Raw genomic sequence first — 19,529 nt, 5'->3', positions numbered from 1 at the left:
AAATGAACACTGAAATGCAAAACAAAAGGAAGGAATAATTTGCTCTTCTGAACTATAACATCACCATCACCAACTATAGACATCAGGAGAATGGGTAGATGCTCTCTGAGCCACCCTTTCAAGCTGAAACAATTTACCAGACATTATAAAACTGGCAAACACGAGATATTTGACTGAGACAGAAACATAATTGAAATTTAATGATCCAGGACATTTATACCAGTTGATCTAATAGTAATTTCTGCCTTTTTATTTCAAGAAAAACTACAGTTGGGCATCATTTAACTGCAAGTGCAGGCTGAAATAAAGTGAATTTACTACCACTTAACAATCTGTAATTCTAAGCATTATATTTTTCCCAAAGTAACACCCATTTACCTAATCTTTTCTTGAAATTCACTAGTTTTCAGGCAGATTTGTACTTTTTGTGACAGACAAAAAATGACTTCAGGCTAATCAGCTGCATTCAGTGCCCTTACAGGACCTGATTTGATTATGAAAAGTGGTATTCTTTCTCCAGTCAACATCCTGGGAGTTTCTCTCTCCTCTTCCTTTCTTCTCACAACTTCTCCTCTACTATTTGTGCTGTAATGATGGCAAAAGTTTTCCTCTCTTTCGCATGAAGTCCATGTACATGTGGGTCTTTAACCCAGAGACAACAGAACTGTCCAATCTAAATTTCAGGCTCATTGCCTGCATACTGCTGACTACATCCTTATTTTCTGGCTGCTTTAGCTATTTCCCAAATTGTTTTAGAACTGAAATAAATAAAAGCCTGTGTTTGTTATAAAGGGGCTGTTAAAATTGTCAAATACAAGTGTTTGAAAGATGCTTCATGTGCTTTCAACTCAAGCCTGAATTTCAGCAGATTTATCATTTCCCACTCAGCTCTTGCCCAGTTTGAGGGTCTCCATGCAGTTTAACATGCACATCATTTATCATTTTATTATTCCTTCTACAGCACTCTCTGTTAGAATTTTGGATGTTCAGAATTTTAGACTTTTTGTGCTTTTAGGTATAGACTTTTCAGAAAACACTACCTTTGACTTGAGGTTGCAGAGCAAGTATCTTAGATTGAATGATAGAACTGAGATTATAAGCGTGTAGTTTAAATAGAAGTGTGTAGTATCATATAGTGGAAAAATTAGAGTTTCAAGTTTTAGAATATAATGAGATATATAAAGCTAAGGTAGAAGTTTTAAGGTAGTAGCTAGTTTTTTTCTTCACCTTCACTTTTTTCTTTATGGGTTTGAGTGATATTTTGCAATTAGACAGAAAAGTCTGCATTGTGGGATACAAGTGATTGGTTATTGAGTTAAAAGTAAAAAAAATTTAAGTGTCATTTCTTAATTAAATAGCTTTTCTTTAAAAGACTTGGTAGAGACAAATAAGGAGATATTTCCTAACTTATTAGTAAAATGCTGTAGAACAACAGCTTGTAAGACTATAATATAGATAAGTAATAAACATCCGAGTCCAAACACAAAATACCATCTCCAGTGCTTTCAATTCCAATCCTGACCCATAGAAAAAAAACCCCAAAAGAATCCAACTAGTAAAATTAATTACGTATATAGCGCTTAATCTAGTATATAATGCTTCTACAACAGTGATTTTTCTTTCTTTCTTTTTCTTTTTTTGTAAAGATATTGAAAATAACTTCAACTTTTGGAGTAACTACCAAACTTAAACATGTATAATTTAACCTAGTATATAAATGCTTCTATAACAGTGATCTATCTTTCTTTCTTTCTTTTTGTTTGGTAAAGACAATGAAAATAACTTCAATCTTTTGAAGTAACTACCAGACTTAAAAATGAACACAACCAACACTCAAAGATCATTTTGAAGTACCGTTCTTAGATCTATCTTCTTGTTCTTCCTCAAGGTGACATAGGATGCTATTGTTGAGGACTCTGGCGTGGGGGATTTGGTTCTGGGTGGAACAACTCCCACAGGGAAATGTGAGCCTGCAAAACAGCAAAGCAACCAACTGAGTGCTGTGCAAAACACTGCCAAAACTGGTGACTGGTTTTCTAGAAAAGACACATTGTCAGCGCTGGGAACCCTTGTCCAAAAGGCAGATTCAGAGGGTGGTGCTGAGGTTTGGTGGGTGCAGATATGGAAAGCCCAGGCAGCTCCTGGATGGTTTCATTTGTGTGCACACACCAATGCTGGTGTCTGTGGGTGAATGAAATCACCCTGAGCCTGCTCAGCTCTGAGTGGAAACAGGAGCTGAGATGTTCTGCTATAAAGCAGCAGTTTGGACGCCCTTCAGACATAAAAAAGGATAAACCACAGCAGAATTCCATTTTCTTTTTGTGTCACCTTTATGTACCACACAGGTCCCAAATATTCCTCTGCTCTCGTATTTGACAGGTTCCCATTTCCCTTTAATTGCTGAGGTTTGAAAAGAGAGGGAAATGGCTGGCATGGGAAGTGCTCAGTACTTTAACCACAGTGCACAACCACTAGAAAAACCTTTTTAAATTTCCTCTGAAAATATTTATTTTTAGAACCACCCTCAATAAGAAACTTCCATCACTGAGGTATAACTTCTTAAAACAGTAAGGCAGAAAAAACTCAGAGATGAGCTGCCTGTAAGTTTTTTCCCTCATCAGCTTAAAAACTTAAGACAGAATGACATAAAAATGTTTCCTGTCATGGATTACACACTAAAACAGAACTGAAACAATCAGCAATGGTTACATTTTCCTACTGCACAGGGATTGTTATTGTGAGTGAATGCCCAGAACAAGAGATGTCTGTTAGAAAATTCATCTGCTCACATGATAAAACACAGCTAAGGTAAACCACACACTGGAGGGAGTTTCAGAATATACAGAGCCTCTCACTGCTTGCTACCACTGCAGCTATTCTGTTCCACACCTCTAAACATTATTAATCTTAAGAGGAATTTGCACTACTGCTTTCCCTCACTGAGGACTGTTCTTCTACAAATGGACAGAATAAAATAATTTCTGTCTCTGAGACAGAAAGCAGACTACAGGTGCTTAAAAAGTGTTGGGTTTCTTTACACAGTCAGTGTAGATTTTCTCATTTTGTCTTTATCATTACTTCACCTTTTGACATAAATTACTGTGAATAATCAGAAACATCACAGGTCAATGAAACCCTAGGCATGTTGTCAGAAAGACAAGTTTCTCAATTTAGGTCATTGATGATTAGCAAATCTCAGGATAAATATTCCATTTTCTGCCACCAAGTTAACAGGGTTTTAATTATGTGCCTTAACATTGTATCTTATCTCAGCAAATACCCCAGAGAGTCTGAATTGACAAATTGTGTGGTAAGTGCAAGCTTAATTATATCACAGGGCCATTCACATAGTTTATACCCAAATTGTATGCTAACCTCAGTTTTAAAAACCTCTATGACCATTCTGATGGAAACAATATCTTTGCAAAAGCATAATTCTTGGTAAAATTCTGCTACCATTGCATCAGCCTGCTCTGTAATGTCAAAGCACCAGAAGAGAAGGCAGTGATCCTGCTGCCACTGGCAACATCAATGCTTAGGGTAAAAAAAATAGCTAAGTTTAGGTAGTTTTCCTCAAAGCTCTGAATATGGTTTTTGGGAGGTGCTAAAGCTGAGCTTTTTCCTGAAGTCACCTTTAACAAACTATTCTGTATGTTTTAACAAACAGAATTGAGAAGCACTTCCTGGTAAAAGACTCTACCAAGCAATTAGTAGCTTTCATGGGAGCTAGATGAAGAGAAGAATCTAAAGCATTTAGCAATTGCCAAGACCTTTATTGTCTGTACACTCCAAGGTCATGATCATTATTCCTATTATATCAGGGGACAGAAGGCAATTCAACAATTACAAGATTAAAAAAAAGAAAAAGACATTGTTTCCCTGCCTTATGAGAGCCCGAAAATTCTGTGGTGCTGCCTTTTTGGACGTTCCAGCGACATAACATCGGGAGCTTGATTCAAAAACTCAGTAATTGTTCAAGGGCAAGAACATAAAATGGGTAATTGTTCAAGGGAATGGCGTGTGGGGAATGTGAGTGATGTGATTAGACATGGTGTCAATAAGGATTTCAGGCTTGTTGGTGAGTGTAATGTTTGATTTTTCTGCGGTGTAATTGACTGAAATTTCTCTCGTCATATAATTAAATCATTATTTTATTGTGGAAGCTGTTCCATCAAACTGAGAAATGGACAGGCTGCAAAGGCACAAACCTTGAGGCAGCTCCTACAACACTGAGCTGAGCTCTGCACTCCTTGTGAGAAAGCTGAAAGGTTGCAAACACCGTGCCTGGGGACAAACCTTTAGTAGAAGATTCTGATTCTGAAACCGGTTCTGTTTTTTCTTCACCATTAGACTCATCCACTTCTGCTACTGTAGTTAGCTCAGGTTCACTCTTATAAAGCCTATAATCAGGACCCTGAGGAACAGCAAGGCATGAGGTAAATAAACAGGCACTTTGCTGCAAGTATTTATGTCTTAAGACTCAAACCAATTATTCTGTGATAACTCTGCTCTCACTTGAAGACAGTGTTCCATCCTTCAAGTGGTATGGCAGAAGTGTTTTCTGGTAGTTAATTTGAGTAACAACATTTGCAGACAATCAGAAAAAATTGCCATAAAAAGGCAGAGTTGTGGTTTTTTTTTTAATGATCTTCTGGAAGCAAACTGGTACAAGCTTCAAAAGCTGAGCCCAGAGTTTTTTAAAGAACTAGTCAGGAGAATCCAAATTTATGACATTTAAGTCTTAAGACATTTTATATATGTACAGAACAGATGACAGGAGAATGTGAAGAGCAAATGATGCAGCTCTAAACAAAACCAAATAAAAGTGAAACCATAACACAGAAGTAGCCAGATGAGTAAACAAAAACGGCGGCTGTGCAAAGGAGGGAGGATGCTTCAAGAACAACGTGGCAGCTTGAGCCACTTACACAGTAAGATCCATTTCTCTGATATCCTTGAACTTGGTACATCTTCTTTTCTTCTGTCAGATGTACTGGGCCCCTGCTATAACAGAGCAAGGAGCTGCTATCACTGGGCAGAGGGGGGATTATGGGAGGATGCTCTGTAAAGTCATAGGACCGAGGGAGTGGAGGACGAGGTGGGACTACTTCCTCTTCCTAAAGATTGTAGAATAGTCACCTTATTTAGACATGAGCACCTGGTACAGTTATTTATAACTTAAAAAGAAAAATATATTACCATGGCTACAGCAGCTATAGATTTTGCAGTTAAAGGGACAATGTCACATTTAACAAGAAGGAAAAAAATAAATCTAGCACCTGTGCTTTCTGTTGGACAGGTACAAACTCTCTAAATCACACTTTTAAAAATTAAATCCATTATATTTTGAAAGATTTTACATAAATGAGACTTTTAGAAAGTTCTGTAAGCCAGATGGATATTGCACACACTTTAGATAACCATGACAATGTCCCTTTAAAACTGTAATTTCCAGCCAGATTTTCAGAGGAATTGAACATTTGGGAGCTCCCACAGTCTCAGCTCTTCTTGTGGGTGCTCTGGCCATCTGAGAACCAGGCTCAATATCTGAATAAACATATAAAGCAATGTGTTTCTTCCCATGAAAAGTGTGGTGGGTAGAAAACATAAATCAGGGTTCATATTTCTATGTTAAGAGCCTAGGGAGAGGAAAAGGTAAGAAATGGAAAAGAGAAACATACCAGTGAGAATACAGAGACACAGTACAAATGAGTGTTAGAATTACTAGAGGAGCTATCAGTCTTTAAAACTAGTTCATAATATGGTGTTTTTACAGAAACACACTGAATACATCCTTCAGACATCCTTAAAATATTCACAATAACACTTGTTTTTATCATAGCCATGTTACAACTTCCATAATGCTAAAATAGTAAATATGCTAAAACCATACCTCATTTTTATATTTAATAGAAGAAAATGTCCTTGATACCATGATGCCTGTTTGGGGGAAGGTGCGGGGGAAAAAAAGAGAAAAATGGTTTTCAATAAACAGCTTTAAAAATATGAACTCTAACCTGTTGCTATCAACCAAATACACCAAGCACCAATTTAAAGTAGTATTTACTTTGTTCTCTTCTTAGTCATGGTGTCATTTTTGCAAACATACAAAAGCAATGATGGAGCTTTTATTTAAAATATTTGTATGATCCACTATCATTCCATATGGCTCACCTGCCTCAGAAGAGCTTCTTTGCTGTTTATGTTTAAGTAAACCCTCCATGACATCCTGAATTCTCCAGAGCTCCTTCTGAATCTGAGCACGCTGTATCCCTGCTGATTCAGTCTGCCAGCAAATAAACAGCAAATATGGCCACTAAATAACAAACTTAAAAATGTATCATTTAATCTAGGATATAATGCTTCTATAACAGTGATTTTTCTTTCTTTCTTTCTTTTTTTTTTATTTGGTAAAGATAATGAAAATAACTTCAACTTTTGGAGCAACCGCCAAACAAAAATGTCTGCTCACTGAAACAAAAAAAGAAAGCTCCCAGACAAAGGAATATCAGTGTTATCATATGGAAAAAAAAGAGGAAAGCCTGAAGATTTCTTCAGAACTTACAAGGTAGAAAAAGAAATTAAAAGTTTGTAAGTTACTTCAGCATTTGTCCCACTTTTTCATTAGTATAGTTTTAAAATTCATACAAAGTCCAAGTGAACTGAGTGCATTATTTTAAGATCTTTGGCACACCTGAATTTCTCCAAGCCGATCGAGCTGGTCCTGCATGTGGTTCCTTGTTACAGTTACATCATACTCCAATTTATCATATTCTCTCCAAGCTCTTTCCAGTTCCTAAGTATTTAACAAATGTAAAGAATTAGGGATACAGTTCAATTTAAAAAAAAAGTTTTTTTTTTCTTTTTCCAGTGGCATGAAACTTCAGGAAGTAACACATAAATAGACACCAGCAATAAATAAACAGATACATAATGTAGAGAATGCAATGTTTAAACAGCTTTTTGATTTTCTAATGATACTGAATGAAATTCAAACAAACAGCATTTTGAAAATTCAAACAAACAGCACTAACAAAGAAGACAGGCGTGGGCAAATTCTTCAGAAAATGCCTTTATAGTCAGCAGGCATGTGGATCTTAAGCTGTCTTTCCAGCGAGGCAGAAAAGCCACAAAAATGGATGCAAATTTGTCTCTTTTATCACCCAGAATACACATGTGTGAGAGCACAGCATGTGTGTGCACAGGCAGAGCATTATGCAGGGGAAATGCAACTCATCCAGCTGCCAACACAACACTGCTCTACTCATGTGCAGCTGCAAACACCACAAGGAAAAGGTGGGAAAAAAATTATTCTTCTTTGAGGTCAGCCCCACAGTCTCACTTCTGCAGCCTAGATCAAGCAATTTACTCATTTAGAATAAATTGGAAAGTTAATGAGGGAAAGTGTGTCTGGAGGATTTCCTTTCCCCTTGTTCCCTTTGCTGTGTCCAACCAATTCCTGCTACAAGACGTCCAACACTCAGACTACAACCAGGATTTCAGGGCTGACATCCTGTCTGGTTTTACCACAGCTACCCCCTGGAATCTGACACCTTTTTGGAAATAGCTCTAAGTAGGCAAAAATGATTCATTGTCATCACAAAGTAGAAAAGGACAGTACACAGCAATTTCCTCCCTATCCCTTTAAAAAAAAAAAAAACACAAAAACTTTTGGAACTGCATAATTTGAAAGATCTTTTAAATGCAATGCCCCAATATTAGAGAGAGACTATGGCAGTCCTGCAGCTGCCTTTGTTTAAAATAAGTGGAATACAGTTTGTGCTCAACACTATTTTGCCATCACATGAAATAGTTTATTTGCATTTTCTGTTATCAATTTCTGCTATCAATTTCTTGATAACAAAGAAATTGTTATCTTCTGTTATCAATTTCTCATATTTCAAAGATAATTACCACACCAATTAAGACAGTATACACCCATTCCTGGTCAAAAAAAAAAAATTAGAGAAAGATAATGATGATGAATCACCTTTCACTGCAATGAAATAATCATGGATTATTTCACTTGATGAATGCAGTGAGAAAATTTTCCATTCACCTTTGACAGCAACACAAGCAAGTAAAAACAACAGAGTTTTTGCTGGGATGCAGTGAAAAAAACCAATGCAATTAGGAATAGGAACACAATAATTTTACAGTTGATGAGGTTTTGGTGGAAAGAAGGTGGTACTTACTGCAGTGGCTCGGGACACCTCCCGACAGGTGCTGAGCAGTCCATTCTGCAAATCATCCCTCTGCAGGACCACGTTCTGTATGGCTGCTGGGTTATCTGCATTCATCTCTATCTCCTGACTTGCTGAGAGCAAAGCTTGCTCAAGCGTGTACTATTGTAATAAAAAGAATTATTTTTAATGCGCTGCATCATTGGGCTGATTTTCCTTTTATTTCAGCTATCAGTGTTCTGATAATAAGCATGTAAAATAACATCCACTTTAGGTAATAAATACAATTGTCCTACTTTCTCCTTGTGTAGCTGTTGAAGCTTCTCCTCCAGTGCTTGCACAACTTTGTCCTGTTCACATAAACGGCTAAGCTTAGCCTAGGGTGGAACAGAAAATTATCACAATTAGCATTTTTCTATTTGCATCCTCAGTAATCAAAATCTAACTTGATCAAATCATTACACAAACCTACAGAAAATACTATTAAATTAAGAATTCTAAATTATGTAAGCATCAGTCTTGCATTTTCAAATTATTTAAGAAACCCTCCCAAGAAAATATGAAGTGCTATTATAGCTTGAAGCAGCATGGCTCAAAACATAATTTATGATTCTACAGCTAAATCTTTACAACTTTATAACAGGTATTAGATTCTATTTTAATCTACATATTGCTTAGTATTACAAAATTACAAATATTTTATACATTCACAGCCTCACACTCTGTCCCATGGTTTCTCAGCTGACTGTATCAAATAGTTAAAATTTCAGCCTAAAATGTAGTATTTCCTGCAAGTTAGAAGCTTATTACAGAGACATTTCCCTCTATATCATGATGCATTTTCTGCTGGCAATCATGTGGAGTTTCAAACCCAAAAGTCAAGAGGAAAATTATTATCAAGAGACAAATACCAACATTTACAAGGAAGAAGGAATACAAATGACTTACATCAATGTCCAGCTCTTCAGTTCTATATTTGTATAGTGTACCCCTACATTCTTCTTGTGTTAACTATAAGGAAGAATAATATTGCCATAAAACAACTTAGTTGGACTGTGAAAATGAAAACTAATGTTCAGCTTAGGAGTTTTAACACAGAAATCAGCTTTTGCTTGAAAGCTAAACCTGCCACACTGAACAATACATATTTAGCCAATATACATTAATGAGGGTAACTAAATGGAATGTCAAGCAGACTGTCAGCAGAGCTGCAGTAAATTAACAGGCTGTTTCTAATGCAAACTGCAGTTTCAAAGACGTACAACTCAATCAAACATGGATTATGGAGGAAGACGAAATTGCCAGAATACATCTAAATAATAATGCATCATTGTGCCTAAGTTTTGTCATATGAATTCTAAACAGAGGGGCTCATTCTACTCTGAATTATCCATTCTAGGCCCACTAAGGTCAGGTGTTTCACAAGCAGGGTGATCTGAGGTGAAGCCAAAACCAGAGCAGAACAACCCATGTTTACAACATATTTTGTTGTAAATATTTTGTTAGAGATATGTCCAATAAGTGCCATCAGTTTTCATACGGATTTTTCATATGGATTTCCTACTTTTCCTAGGATTTCCTCTCCTCCAGCAGAGCATCACCAGAAATGCCACAAATAGAAGCTCTTCTATTTTATCTTTGGACCTAGGCAAAGTTGTCGCATTGTGCTAGAAGGATGCACAGTATCTCGAACTACTTTGATACAGCTCCTCACATAAAGTTCTTAACTTTTTCAATCTGTTACTGACTAGGAACAAGATTTTTAAATATTTTACAAGGAAAAAGGCAGCTGCCCATTTCAGAGTGAACTCTCACATAGAGTAACTATTTAATAGCCTATACAGCAAGTAAGAACATAACACTATCAACCTTCATATTCTATTTAATTAAAAACCATTAGGTATATAGAGTCCCAACAGAGATTCTTTCCTTCCATGTGTCTGTCAGAATTAGGTAATTCTTAATAGTGACTTAATAGTACAAGGAAGACTACTGCGACACAAGTCCATGTTAAGGGACACTTATAAATAAAAGGACTAGGGAAGGGTTCATGAGACAAGCATTCCAAACATAAAATAAACCTTCAACACACAAGTGTTTTATTTCACGATATTATGTCCACATACCTCATGCAAATGTACCTGGTGACAATTCAGAAGTATGAATAGTGTATTAAAAACACAGAATAACTTTCTTTGAAATGGACACTTCATGAAAATGAATGTTGGAACATGAAAAAAGCCACAGCACTTTTGCACCTCATGAATGTCACACAAATTAAGATAGCTGTTTAAACTCCCACTATTGTAGAGTTGTGTTGTTTTACTGTTGATTTTATCACAATGAGAGAAAAATGAGGAATGGAAATATTTAAATAAAACTCATAAACATGGCCAAATGTATTTAACTTACAGAGGAAACCTAGTTATATTTCACAACAGGAAGATTTTACAGAAGAAAGATTATCCCATATTAGATAAATACACCTTTCCAAGTCACTGCTCAGCGTTTTATGTGGCTTGGCTGGAAAAATATATTGCTTTTTCAAGCCAGTATTTTCCATACTTTTTAAAAAGAGAGACATTTATTTTTTTGTCATTTCAACCTCAATTATAGCCGAGTTTAAAACGGTTTGCCAATTCAGCGTCCCTACCCCTCTCTACCTCCTGAAGGGAATACATTTTAAGTATTCAGACAAGGAAAACAGTTTTTCAAAGAACACTATAGCCGTGCTAATTCTTCTTATTAAAATCCTATGACACTTTTCAAACCGCTACCGACTTCTTGCTTCGGTCAGCAGCACCAGCTCCACACAACAGGCACTGCTGGGAGCCACCTTGTCCTGACATTTCCGCTGCAACATTTTGCCCAGGATTAGCACAAAAACGCCCCAAATACTCCGAATAACTGAATCCATCCCGGACAAAAACAGCTCCAACTCTCCCAGCCCATCAGTGAACGTGAGAGGTGTGGGATGCAATCATGTCCTGCTGGAGGGATGGGGGAGATGTGGCAGGCAAAACACAACTACACACCTCAGGCAAGGGCAACAGCCTCAGAAGCCTGGAAAACAACAGCCTCAGAACCCTGGAAAACAACAGCCTCAGAACCCTGGAAAACAACAGCCTCAGAACCCTGGAAAACGCATTAGCAGAGCTCCAGTGACCAAGTTATCAAAATGTCCTTCGCGCCAAGTGGCTCCTGCAGAGGCTCTGCCAGGGCAGAACTCCAGAGCAAGAGTGCCATCTACTGAAGCCGGGACAGGAGCTGCTGCTGGCCTCCCTCTGCCTGTTCAAACACACCAAATCCATTCCTCTTAACACCAAAAACCTCCCAGTCCTGAGGGAGCAGCACCCTGAGAGCCACAAACAGAACTCAGCATTTTTCAAAGACAAGCTGCACAACCACAGTTTGGCCAGATGTGTTATCCTGAGTGTGAAAAAGCAAAATGACCTTGACTGAACCTCCCTCTTAGCTTAGGAATCACTTGTCACTATCTGTACAGTCCCCACCTCTGTCACACACCAGCAGCAGATGATTCACAGAAAGGGAGAGATGCCCTGTGCTGGACACCCTGGGACACAAGAGGTTGAACTATTTAAGTAGTTGATATTAAAAACATTGAAGTGACAGCATTATTTCATTACTTTGTAAGCTACTTCTGGATTCCACCTACTGTTTTGATTCCATGAATATCTTGGAAGATATTTCACACCCCAAAAGCATGATATGTACCTCTGCAGGATGCTGCACGTAGGAAATTAAGACAACCTAGGACATTTTGTTGTTGAGCACAAGATTAAAATCAAGACTTGCAAAAGGCTCTTTTGTTTACTTCTTGCTTTTTAGAATACTTCTTGCTGTCAGGAAGCTGGGCACATGGGCATTTAGCCCCATTAAGCAAGGTTCCCCTCTAATTTTGAATTCTGTGACACCAAACACTTCAAATACAAATTGAAAAGACAAGATTTTTACCTCAAACAACATCACCTTGTGTTCATAACACAACCTGAAACACCTCAAAATCTAACATGCATAACAATTTAAATATATGCAGCTCCTATAACAATAATAACAAGCCATAAGCAAAACCTCCCTATCCTTACAGGAACAAAAAACTTAAAGGGCTATTTTTCAGTATTTTTAATCTATTAAGAACAATTCTCCATGGCAAGATCTGGACGTTAGCTTGTTGTGCTCAGATTTTCATTTTTCTTCCTAAAGGGAACTCAGACATATAAGAGGAATTGAAGAAAACTTTGCTTTTTAAAGTCAGCCTGTACTGCTTTAGAGAAAAAGATTGGAGAACAAGACTAACATTCCTCATCTAGTATTAGAAAGAAGCAAAAGACCCTAAACCAAGGGAGAAATGGGTCTAGTCTATAAAAAACTTTTTTCTTGTCTGTACATATGGAATAATTTCCATGGCCTGTACTTGTGAATTTATAGCACAGTCTGCAGAGCAGACTGATGTAAGTCAAGTGATTTAAATAACTCTGAAGATGTAACAAATCACAAGCAAAAGTGCCTTATAAATAACACATTTGAAATAGTAGAGGTTCTTGCTGCTTTACTAAAGAACCATTAATCATTACAAAAAGGAAGCAAGACAAATTAAATACAAACTTTTCTTGCTTTCCTTTGCTTAACTCTAAATGAGCTCTGAATAAACTGAAGCTGAGAAAGATCCTTTCCTTTATCCACAGGAATGGCTGCAGTCATCACAAACTATTTTAGCATCCTGACAACAAAACAAGTTTCACTCACTTGCACAGAGGCTTCTCCCAATTATTTATATGGCTTTAAAACTGCAGCAGCAAAGATGATTGTTAAACAAATTTATTTCATTTGAATAAGAAATTATATGTTGTTTAGACTTTAAATAAAGTTGCCAGAATTTTAAATGGGTTGATTTTGCATTACAAAAGTTTAGAAGACTATTTAGACAGTGAAATTTGGAGTGTATTTTTAGCCTCTCCAGAAAGTCAGTTAATGAAACATCTCACACAGGAAAACTTTATCCACGGAAGCAGAAGATGTTGTGACTCCTCAGCTAAGGCAGCTTCTGCAGAAGCCTTCAGCATGTCACAAACCCTCTGCCCTGAAGAGACCACATCTCCAGAGGCAACAGGTTATTCAGTCCTCAGGACCTGTTAGAGTCACTGCTTCTCTGACAAGAATGCCAAAAAAGGTGTTTATTCAGTCAAACGTGCCTGCAAGGTGAAGGCAGACACTGCAGCTGGCAGCAGAGCTTGGCCAGGGCAGCACTGGGGAATTTATTGGTATCCCCAAAGGCAGGAGCAGATTAGCCCAGGCACAACTATATAAAATATGTCTATTTAATATTAGAAGCTTGGGCTAGTTTCCCCTGACATGTCTACAACACCTCTGCTCATTATACCCCCACTGATTTATCTTACATACTCTATCACACAAAATTTACTTGCTTTAAAAAAATTCTAACAGTCAAAATTACAACAAACCCCCAAAATTTCATTTAGGGCTCCAGGGCACCTTACTTCTCTCATTCCCCTCCAAATATTCCAATTCCCCTCCAGGTTCCAAGTTAAAGCTCCTGTTTTGTATGTAGGAACACAAATTGGATGGTCATGTAATCAGTCACTCAGATCCCAACTTTCTTTGGAAAACTGAGATTATTTTTGGCAACATTTCTGGATCGGAAGCAAACTTACGATGTGGAGTTGACTTTTAAAAAAATTAAATATTCGATTAAACTGCAGCATTTTTTAGAAACATGGAAGTAATAAACATCTGTTTTACATGGCAGAACATCCCCTTTTCTTCAAACTGTGCAACCTTTATATGTAATTTTGGCTCACAAGGGCAAAAACGTAAATGCAAGGGAACTGGCCAGATATTCCCTTGTGAGAACAACACCTTCCCTGTGGTTGAGGCAAGAAACTTCTCAAACACCCCCTGGCATGACAGGGGCTGCTCAGTTCAGCTCCAGCACCAACAGAGAGGGATTGGCCATGCTCATAAGTTAGTGCAGGTCTCAACTCCCAGACAATATTTCCATTCACATTTCTGATTCTTCTTCCATCTTACCATTGCCAACCAGCACCAGATACTCTCTAAGTGTGCACAGTAAAGTCTGCTGTGACTTTATGAACAGACACTGCCTTTTGGATTTACAGGCCCCAGATCAAAGTAATTTTGATCCTTTCTTTCTTCAGTGGCTAAAGGCTTGGTAGGTGCAAACAAAAAACTTGTAAATCCACTTCCTAGAACGAAACAAAATTGCCAGAAATGACCAGGTAAACACCGCTCACATGCTTTTGTAGTGGTCAAAAGAAAGAAGCACCTTTGAACACTAATTGCAGAGAATCATGCTAAGACAAATGTTGGAAGCTCACTGGAAGTTTCATGAATTTTACTGGACACCTGCATAAAGCACCAGCTAATTAAATAGTCTAGACAGAGAGGAGTTACTCAGAAGTGTACACTGAATATTAAACAACGAAAAGGCAGCGGAAGCCATGCCAACGATACTGCAGCGCTTCGGGAAGCATGGATGACTTGTGGGTGTCCAAAGCAAAGGAGAGAAACACCAATGTCATGGATAAATCTGAGGGACAACCAAAACTGTCACTAAGGAAAATTCTGGCAGATGATAAAGCAATTTCATTCACTCTCCAAGACCTTACTTGATGGTACAGTTGCGGTCTTAGCGCCGAGTTCTCAATCATAGTGTGAACCATGGTGATTAAAGGTTCATTCTCTTTCATCTATTTCAAATCAGGAGGAGCATACAGCAAACATCAGTTTACAGCATGGCTAGATTTGAAAGACGACACTGTAAAATATAGCCTCTACTTTAATTCTTTCTAATAATGCAGTAGATTACATTTTAACCCATGCTTTTCATATATTCCATCATTCAGTAATACCAACATCTGAAAAGTTTAATAATATCAAACAAATATATCAAAAGTAAGGTAAATGCTTAATACCAACGTAATATTTGTTCACCAACACTCTCCCTTTTTAAAAATAAAAAAGCTTAAAACAAGTTTGGCTTTGCATGGTATTGAAATGAAAAGGATTATTGGATTTTGCAGCAGGAACACAAACCTTTATCAGAAAACTTTTTAAACTATAGACTTAATAACTCAGTGTACATTAAAAAGATATAAGCATTCCCAGCCTGTCAATAGACTCATGTTCACGTATCACAAAATGCCTTTATATACTGCACTGATATATGTCCTTTGGAGCTCTGAATCATTACCTGTTGCATTTATCCACCCCCATACACAGGAGTGAAACTATTTTGGAACTGGTCAGACATCTTCTATAATGATTAGTATTTATTGCTAAGCATGCAAATGTCAAAATCAGGCACTTTATTACACATTGCATACATTTAGTGTTTCAGAGAATTGTGCAACACAGAAAAAAAAAAGGGATTTTCGTCTTAAAAAGGAGACTTTCCTAACAATAAGGGGAAAATGATGAAAACAGGTGGTTTTCTTCTCCAAAAGAAAACTGAAAAGTCACTTGATGTACAATTCTCCTCCTATTTTTGCAATAACTGCTTTAGCAGAAACTTTTAGCAACACCTGCTTCAGGCATGGTTACACAAAGTGTGTGAAGGAGCATTCATGATCTTTCACTTTGTATTTATATGCACTCCCCATGAATTTGCGTAGCAACGTTTTCTTTCATAGATAGAAATGCAACAGAATGAGTTTCTGATGCCTTCTAGTATTTCTTGCCCAAAATTATTTAGGAAAAAACCTAACTTTTACATTTGGAGGAATATTTTTTTTATCTTATTTTTTTCTTGTTGTAGACAGAGGACCTTTTTGTTGTTGTTGCTTTTTATCCACTGCAAAGTCTGATCAGCTGGTAAGTTAATCAGGCAATAACAGGTACCTTAAGATGCTCTCTTTGTTCAAGGCAGGGAAAAACCCCTAAACAACCTGCCCCTGGCACTTACTCCATCATCTCCACTATATGTAAACAGAAAACCAGGACTGACACAAGAAGTTGTTCTCCCTCTACATTAAATTTTGTCCAGAGTGGTTATACTAAAACAGATCTCAATAAAGAGAGAAATAATAAGGCCCAAAGCCAAGCAATCAAATACAGCCAACTGATAAATTAATAAAAGAAAAATTTCTCTGAAGCTCAAATATTTCATTAAGAACACACAGGTTTGTATGCATTTTTATTATCAGGATCTGAACCACTTCATATCCTCTACCTAATACCTTTCCTACAATTTCAAATTTTTCTTTTCTGACCAGTAACAGACAGTGCCAGAATTAGTTTCTGTTGAACTGCTCAAAGTTTGTTTAAATCCAGATTAGAAAATAAGTAATATGTTTTTGCTTAAAAGACATTTTGAAGTAATGTTTGGTTTTCTAGAAGCTCCAACTTTGATTTACAGGAGTTCTTCCAACATTTTTACTACCACTGAATCTCTCTCCCAACTCTGCAAACCTTGAGCCAGCAGAGTGGTTTAAAAAGAAAAGGGTTCTGGACAACCATTTATTTGGCCCTAAGACATAGAAGATATCATATGGCTGGGTATCTGTGGGCCAAGTCTCCTCAGGTTTTTATCCCCCTCTCTGAACTCCAACAACAACAACAAAAATTCTGAAAGGATAATACAAAACCATCAGAAAGTGTAAGGTGAGAATTTCTGAGCATGGCCAAAGGAAACAGCAGTACAAAAACAAATGATTTCCAAAAGGTGACTGAATATTCTTGATTCTTGACAAGAAAGCCACCTATTTAACAGCCATATTATTGCAGCAGAATATAAATTACCTTCATTACACATCAATTTTAGTCTGCCTGAAAAGTCACCTGTGCAACCTTTTAATAAATTTATTATTTATTGTTGAGTACAATACTGAGCTCTTTGTGACCAAGAATGTGAGAGTTGAGGATGCAGGGACTGGAGTCCCATCATGTGCTATAAGCAAAGTAGGTTCTGACACTATTTACAGAGATTAAACACAAGTGGAAATACCTAATTTAAGTACACAGGACATTTCAAATCCAGAGAGTAAGAGACTAATCCACATGGGTTACAGATACTGGTAAAAAGGTGGAAAGGCCTCAATTACACTGAAAGAAATTTTGATTTTTTTTTTAATGCTTTTAACATAAAGGGAAATTGATATATGGCAAAATAATGAAAAGCTATAAATGTGATACCACCCCTAGAAGCAGTGGTACTCAAAGCAGAGAGACTCTCAGGGGGATTTATTTTCTACAGGTAGATGACAGTATTATAAAACAAGAGAAGTGAGTATTCCAACCTGCTTTTCCATGATTTTGAGATTAAGGCAATAGATTTTAGACTTGATTTCTAAATTGTACTGATTCCTTGCATTTCTGGTATGACACAACTATAAGACTTACACACTTTCCTAAATTAATGCTTACCACATCACATTTCTAAATTTTATCTGGTGCAAGTGAAAGGAAAATAATTTTTACTATTTTGCATCTTGTACATAGACAATTCCCCCCATTTAATCCTGCCCATCATACTGACAAGCTTGGCTAACCAAGCAATAACAACAATTTTACATTTCACATTGACAGTTATCCTTTCTTGACAATGAATTACACTGTTGAAGACAGAATAATCATTCTCTTATTCCAAAACATTATAGACTGGAAATATTTGAGTTGGATGAAATATTTTGGTCTAATTTAGCAAGCAGTGTGTCCCTACTGCTTTGGACCTGCTGCAGCCCCTTAAACAAAACAATACAGAGATACTTGGAAATGCACTGCCATCAGACTGAATTGGTCACAGTTCCCACCCTGTTTTCAAGAGGTAGTAGGAAAATAAAGTCGAGCAAGCCCATGTGAGAGTGTGTATTGTGTGTTTGTGCACAGCTGGGGTTTTCAATAACTCACTGAAACCCCTTAGAGGAACATATAAAAGTTCTAACAGCCGGTTTTAGGTGTAAGCCTCAAAAGTTTCAATAAAAGACATAATAAATATAAAATATTGTTACAAAAAGTGATTTTTATATTTTTAACCAATGGTCATCCAGTTGCTTATTTTAGTTCTAAGCATTACGACTGTCTTTCATAACTGCTAGCAAAAAAAAAAAAAACTCCACTTCAAAACTTGTCAAACACAACTTGTACAGAAATCCCATTTGGTCATGCAACAAGGCCAGAGAGAGAGATATTCTAATTCTTCACTTGGCAGTCAATTATGTTAATGAAGACCTGTACCTTAGTGAAGAACTGAACCCTCACTCCATAAGATACCAGAAACTGAAAAGAATTAACACCTTATTTCTATATAAATCCTTCAGAATGAAATGAGAAAAATGGGAAAAGGTGTCATGTTATGATTTGCTTAAAATATTTCTTCATGTTTGACTTTCTCTTCATTTAATGTGCTGTAGAAACATGTAACTCTTTTTAATTTGAAAACTGAAATTCCCAGAAGTACCCATTTTTTATAAATTACATGTGTGTCATGTGAGCTTGGAAACATATTAGGACTGGTTAAACAAGGTAAAATGCTACAGTTAGTGTTATTATGAAAAGGAAATTAGGAACATATTTAGAACAGAAAAATGAATTGGTGATTGGCTACTGTTTTCTGACAAATTTTAAACTGAGGAATTTTTCCCCATCAGAGCTCAAATTTGTGATCAATTGAGATATCCTATGCTGTGGGAATCCTCCAACTTCAGTGAAAATCCTTCTCCCCAAATATTTCCAGCTTTGATAGGAGCAGGCAAAAAGCATTAAGAAATATAAACACACAAGTAAATTGCAAATCCCACCTGGTGATCCAAATATATGGCATTCCTTTGAAGGTGATGTGAAAGAATCTCATTCTAGCAGGCAGCAGTCAGGGGGGAAAAGGAAAGGGACAGAAGGTGCAGAATGCATGAAAAGAGCTTGGAAGGATGTAAATTAGACAGTGATAGACAGTTGTGTTTAATGGAGAAATACAATGCTGTTTTTAACTGCCTTTTTTAGCGAACTGTTAACAAGTTTTGAGCCCGAAACAGAAATGATGAAAGTTTGCTATGAATCAGACCACGACCACTACATTTCATTCTGGTTTACACACAAAACACAGTGAGCTTATGTCAATGTCCACTATGCAGGCAACTATGAACCCTTTGATGAATCCATTTTTAAACATGTCCTGCTTTTTGTACACATATCACAAACAAGATGGAACCTGATTGGAGGCTGCATAAACAGCAGATTAGTCTCAATCTATCACGACTAATTTTGTTTGCAATACACAATAATAGATGAAAATCACTTCATTTTCACAGAATCACAGAATCACAGAATTTTCAAGACTGGAAGAGACCTATA

The 19,529-nt window shown here is 36.9% G+C and overlaps 1 protein-coding gene across 14 annotated transcripts in view; it reads right to left on the bottom strand.

Moving 5' to 3' along the window:
* Positions 1–19,529, bottom strand: part of PLEKHA5 (pleckstrin homology domain containing A5) — a 157,549-nt gene that overhangs the window by 12,461 nt on the left and 125,559 nt on the right. For 4 of the 14 annotated variants that reach the window (XM_058023545.1, XM_058023546.1, XM_058023554.1 and 1 more), the window contains 11 exons: positions 18,980–19,033; positions 14,852–14,932; positions 9,132–9,194; positions 8,480–8,560; positions 8,196–8,345; positions 6,695–6,796; positions 6,175–6,286; positions 5,894–5,940; positions 4,929–5,117; positions 4,297–4,414; positions 1,855–1,970 (listed from right to left, as the gene is read on the bottom strand). In XM_058023545.1, the coding sequence (XP_057879528.1) occupies positions 1,855–1,970; positions 4,297–4,414; positions 4,929–5,117; positions 5,894–5,940; positions 6,175–6,286; positions 6,695–6,796; positions 8,196–8,345; positions 8,480–8,560; positions 9,132–9,194; positions 14,852–14,932; positions 18,980–19,033 (1,113 nt within the window). Of the gene's footprint in view, positions 1–1,854; positions 1,971–4,296; positions 4,415–4,928; positions 5,118–5,893; positions 5,941–6,174; positions 6,287–6,694; positions 6,797–8,195; positions 8,346–8,479; positions 8,561–9,131; positions 9,195–14,851; positions 15,001–18,979; positions 19,034–19,529 lie in introns of those variants that run through there. The other 10 variants (XM_058023549.1, XM_058023557.1, XM_058023548.1 and 7 more) reach the window with 7 other exon arrangements.

Source organism: Melospiza georgiana, chromosome 4, assembly GCF_028018845.1.
Source record: "Melospiza georgiana isolate bMelGeo1 chromosome 4, bMelGeo1.pri, whole genome shotgun sequence".
NCBI classification, from domain to species: domain Eukaryota; kingdom Metazoa; phylum Chordata; class Aves; order Passeriformes; family Passerellidae; genus Melospiza; species Melospiza georgiana.
The sequence above is the reverse complement of the archived record's forward strand: the minus strand, read 5'-3'. Positions and strand labels throughout refer to the sequence as shown.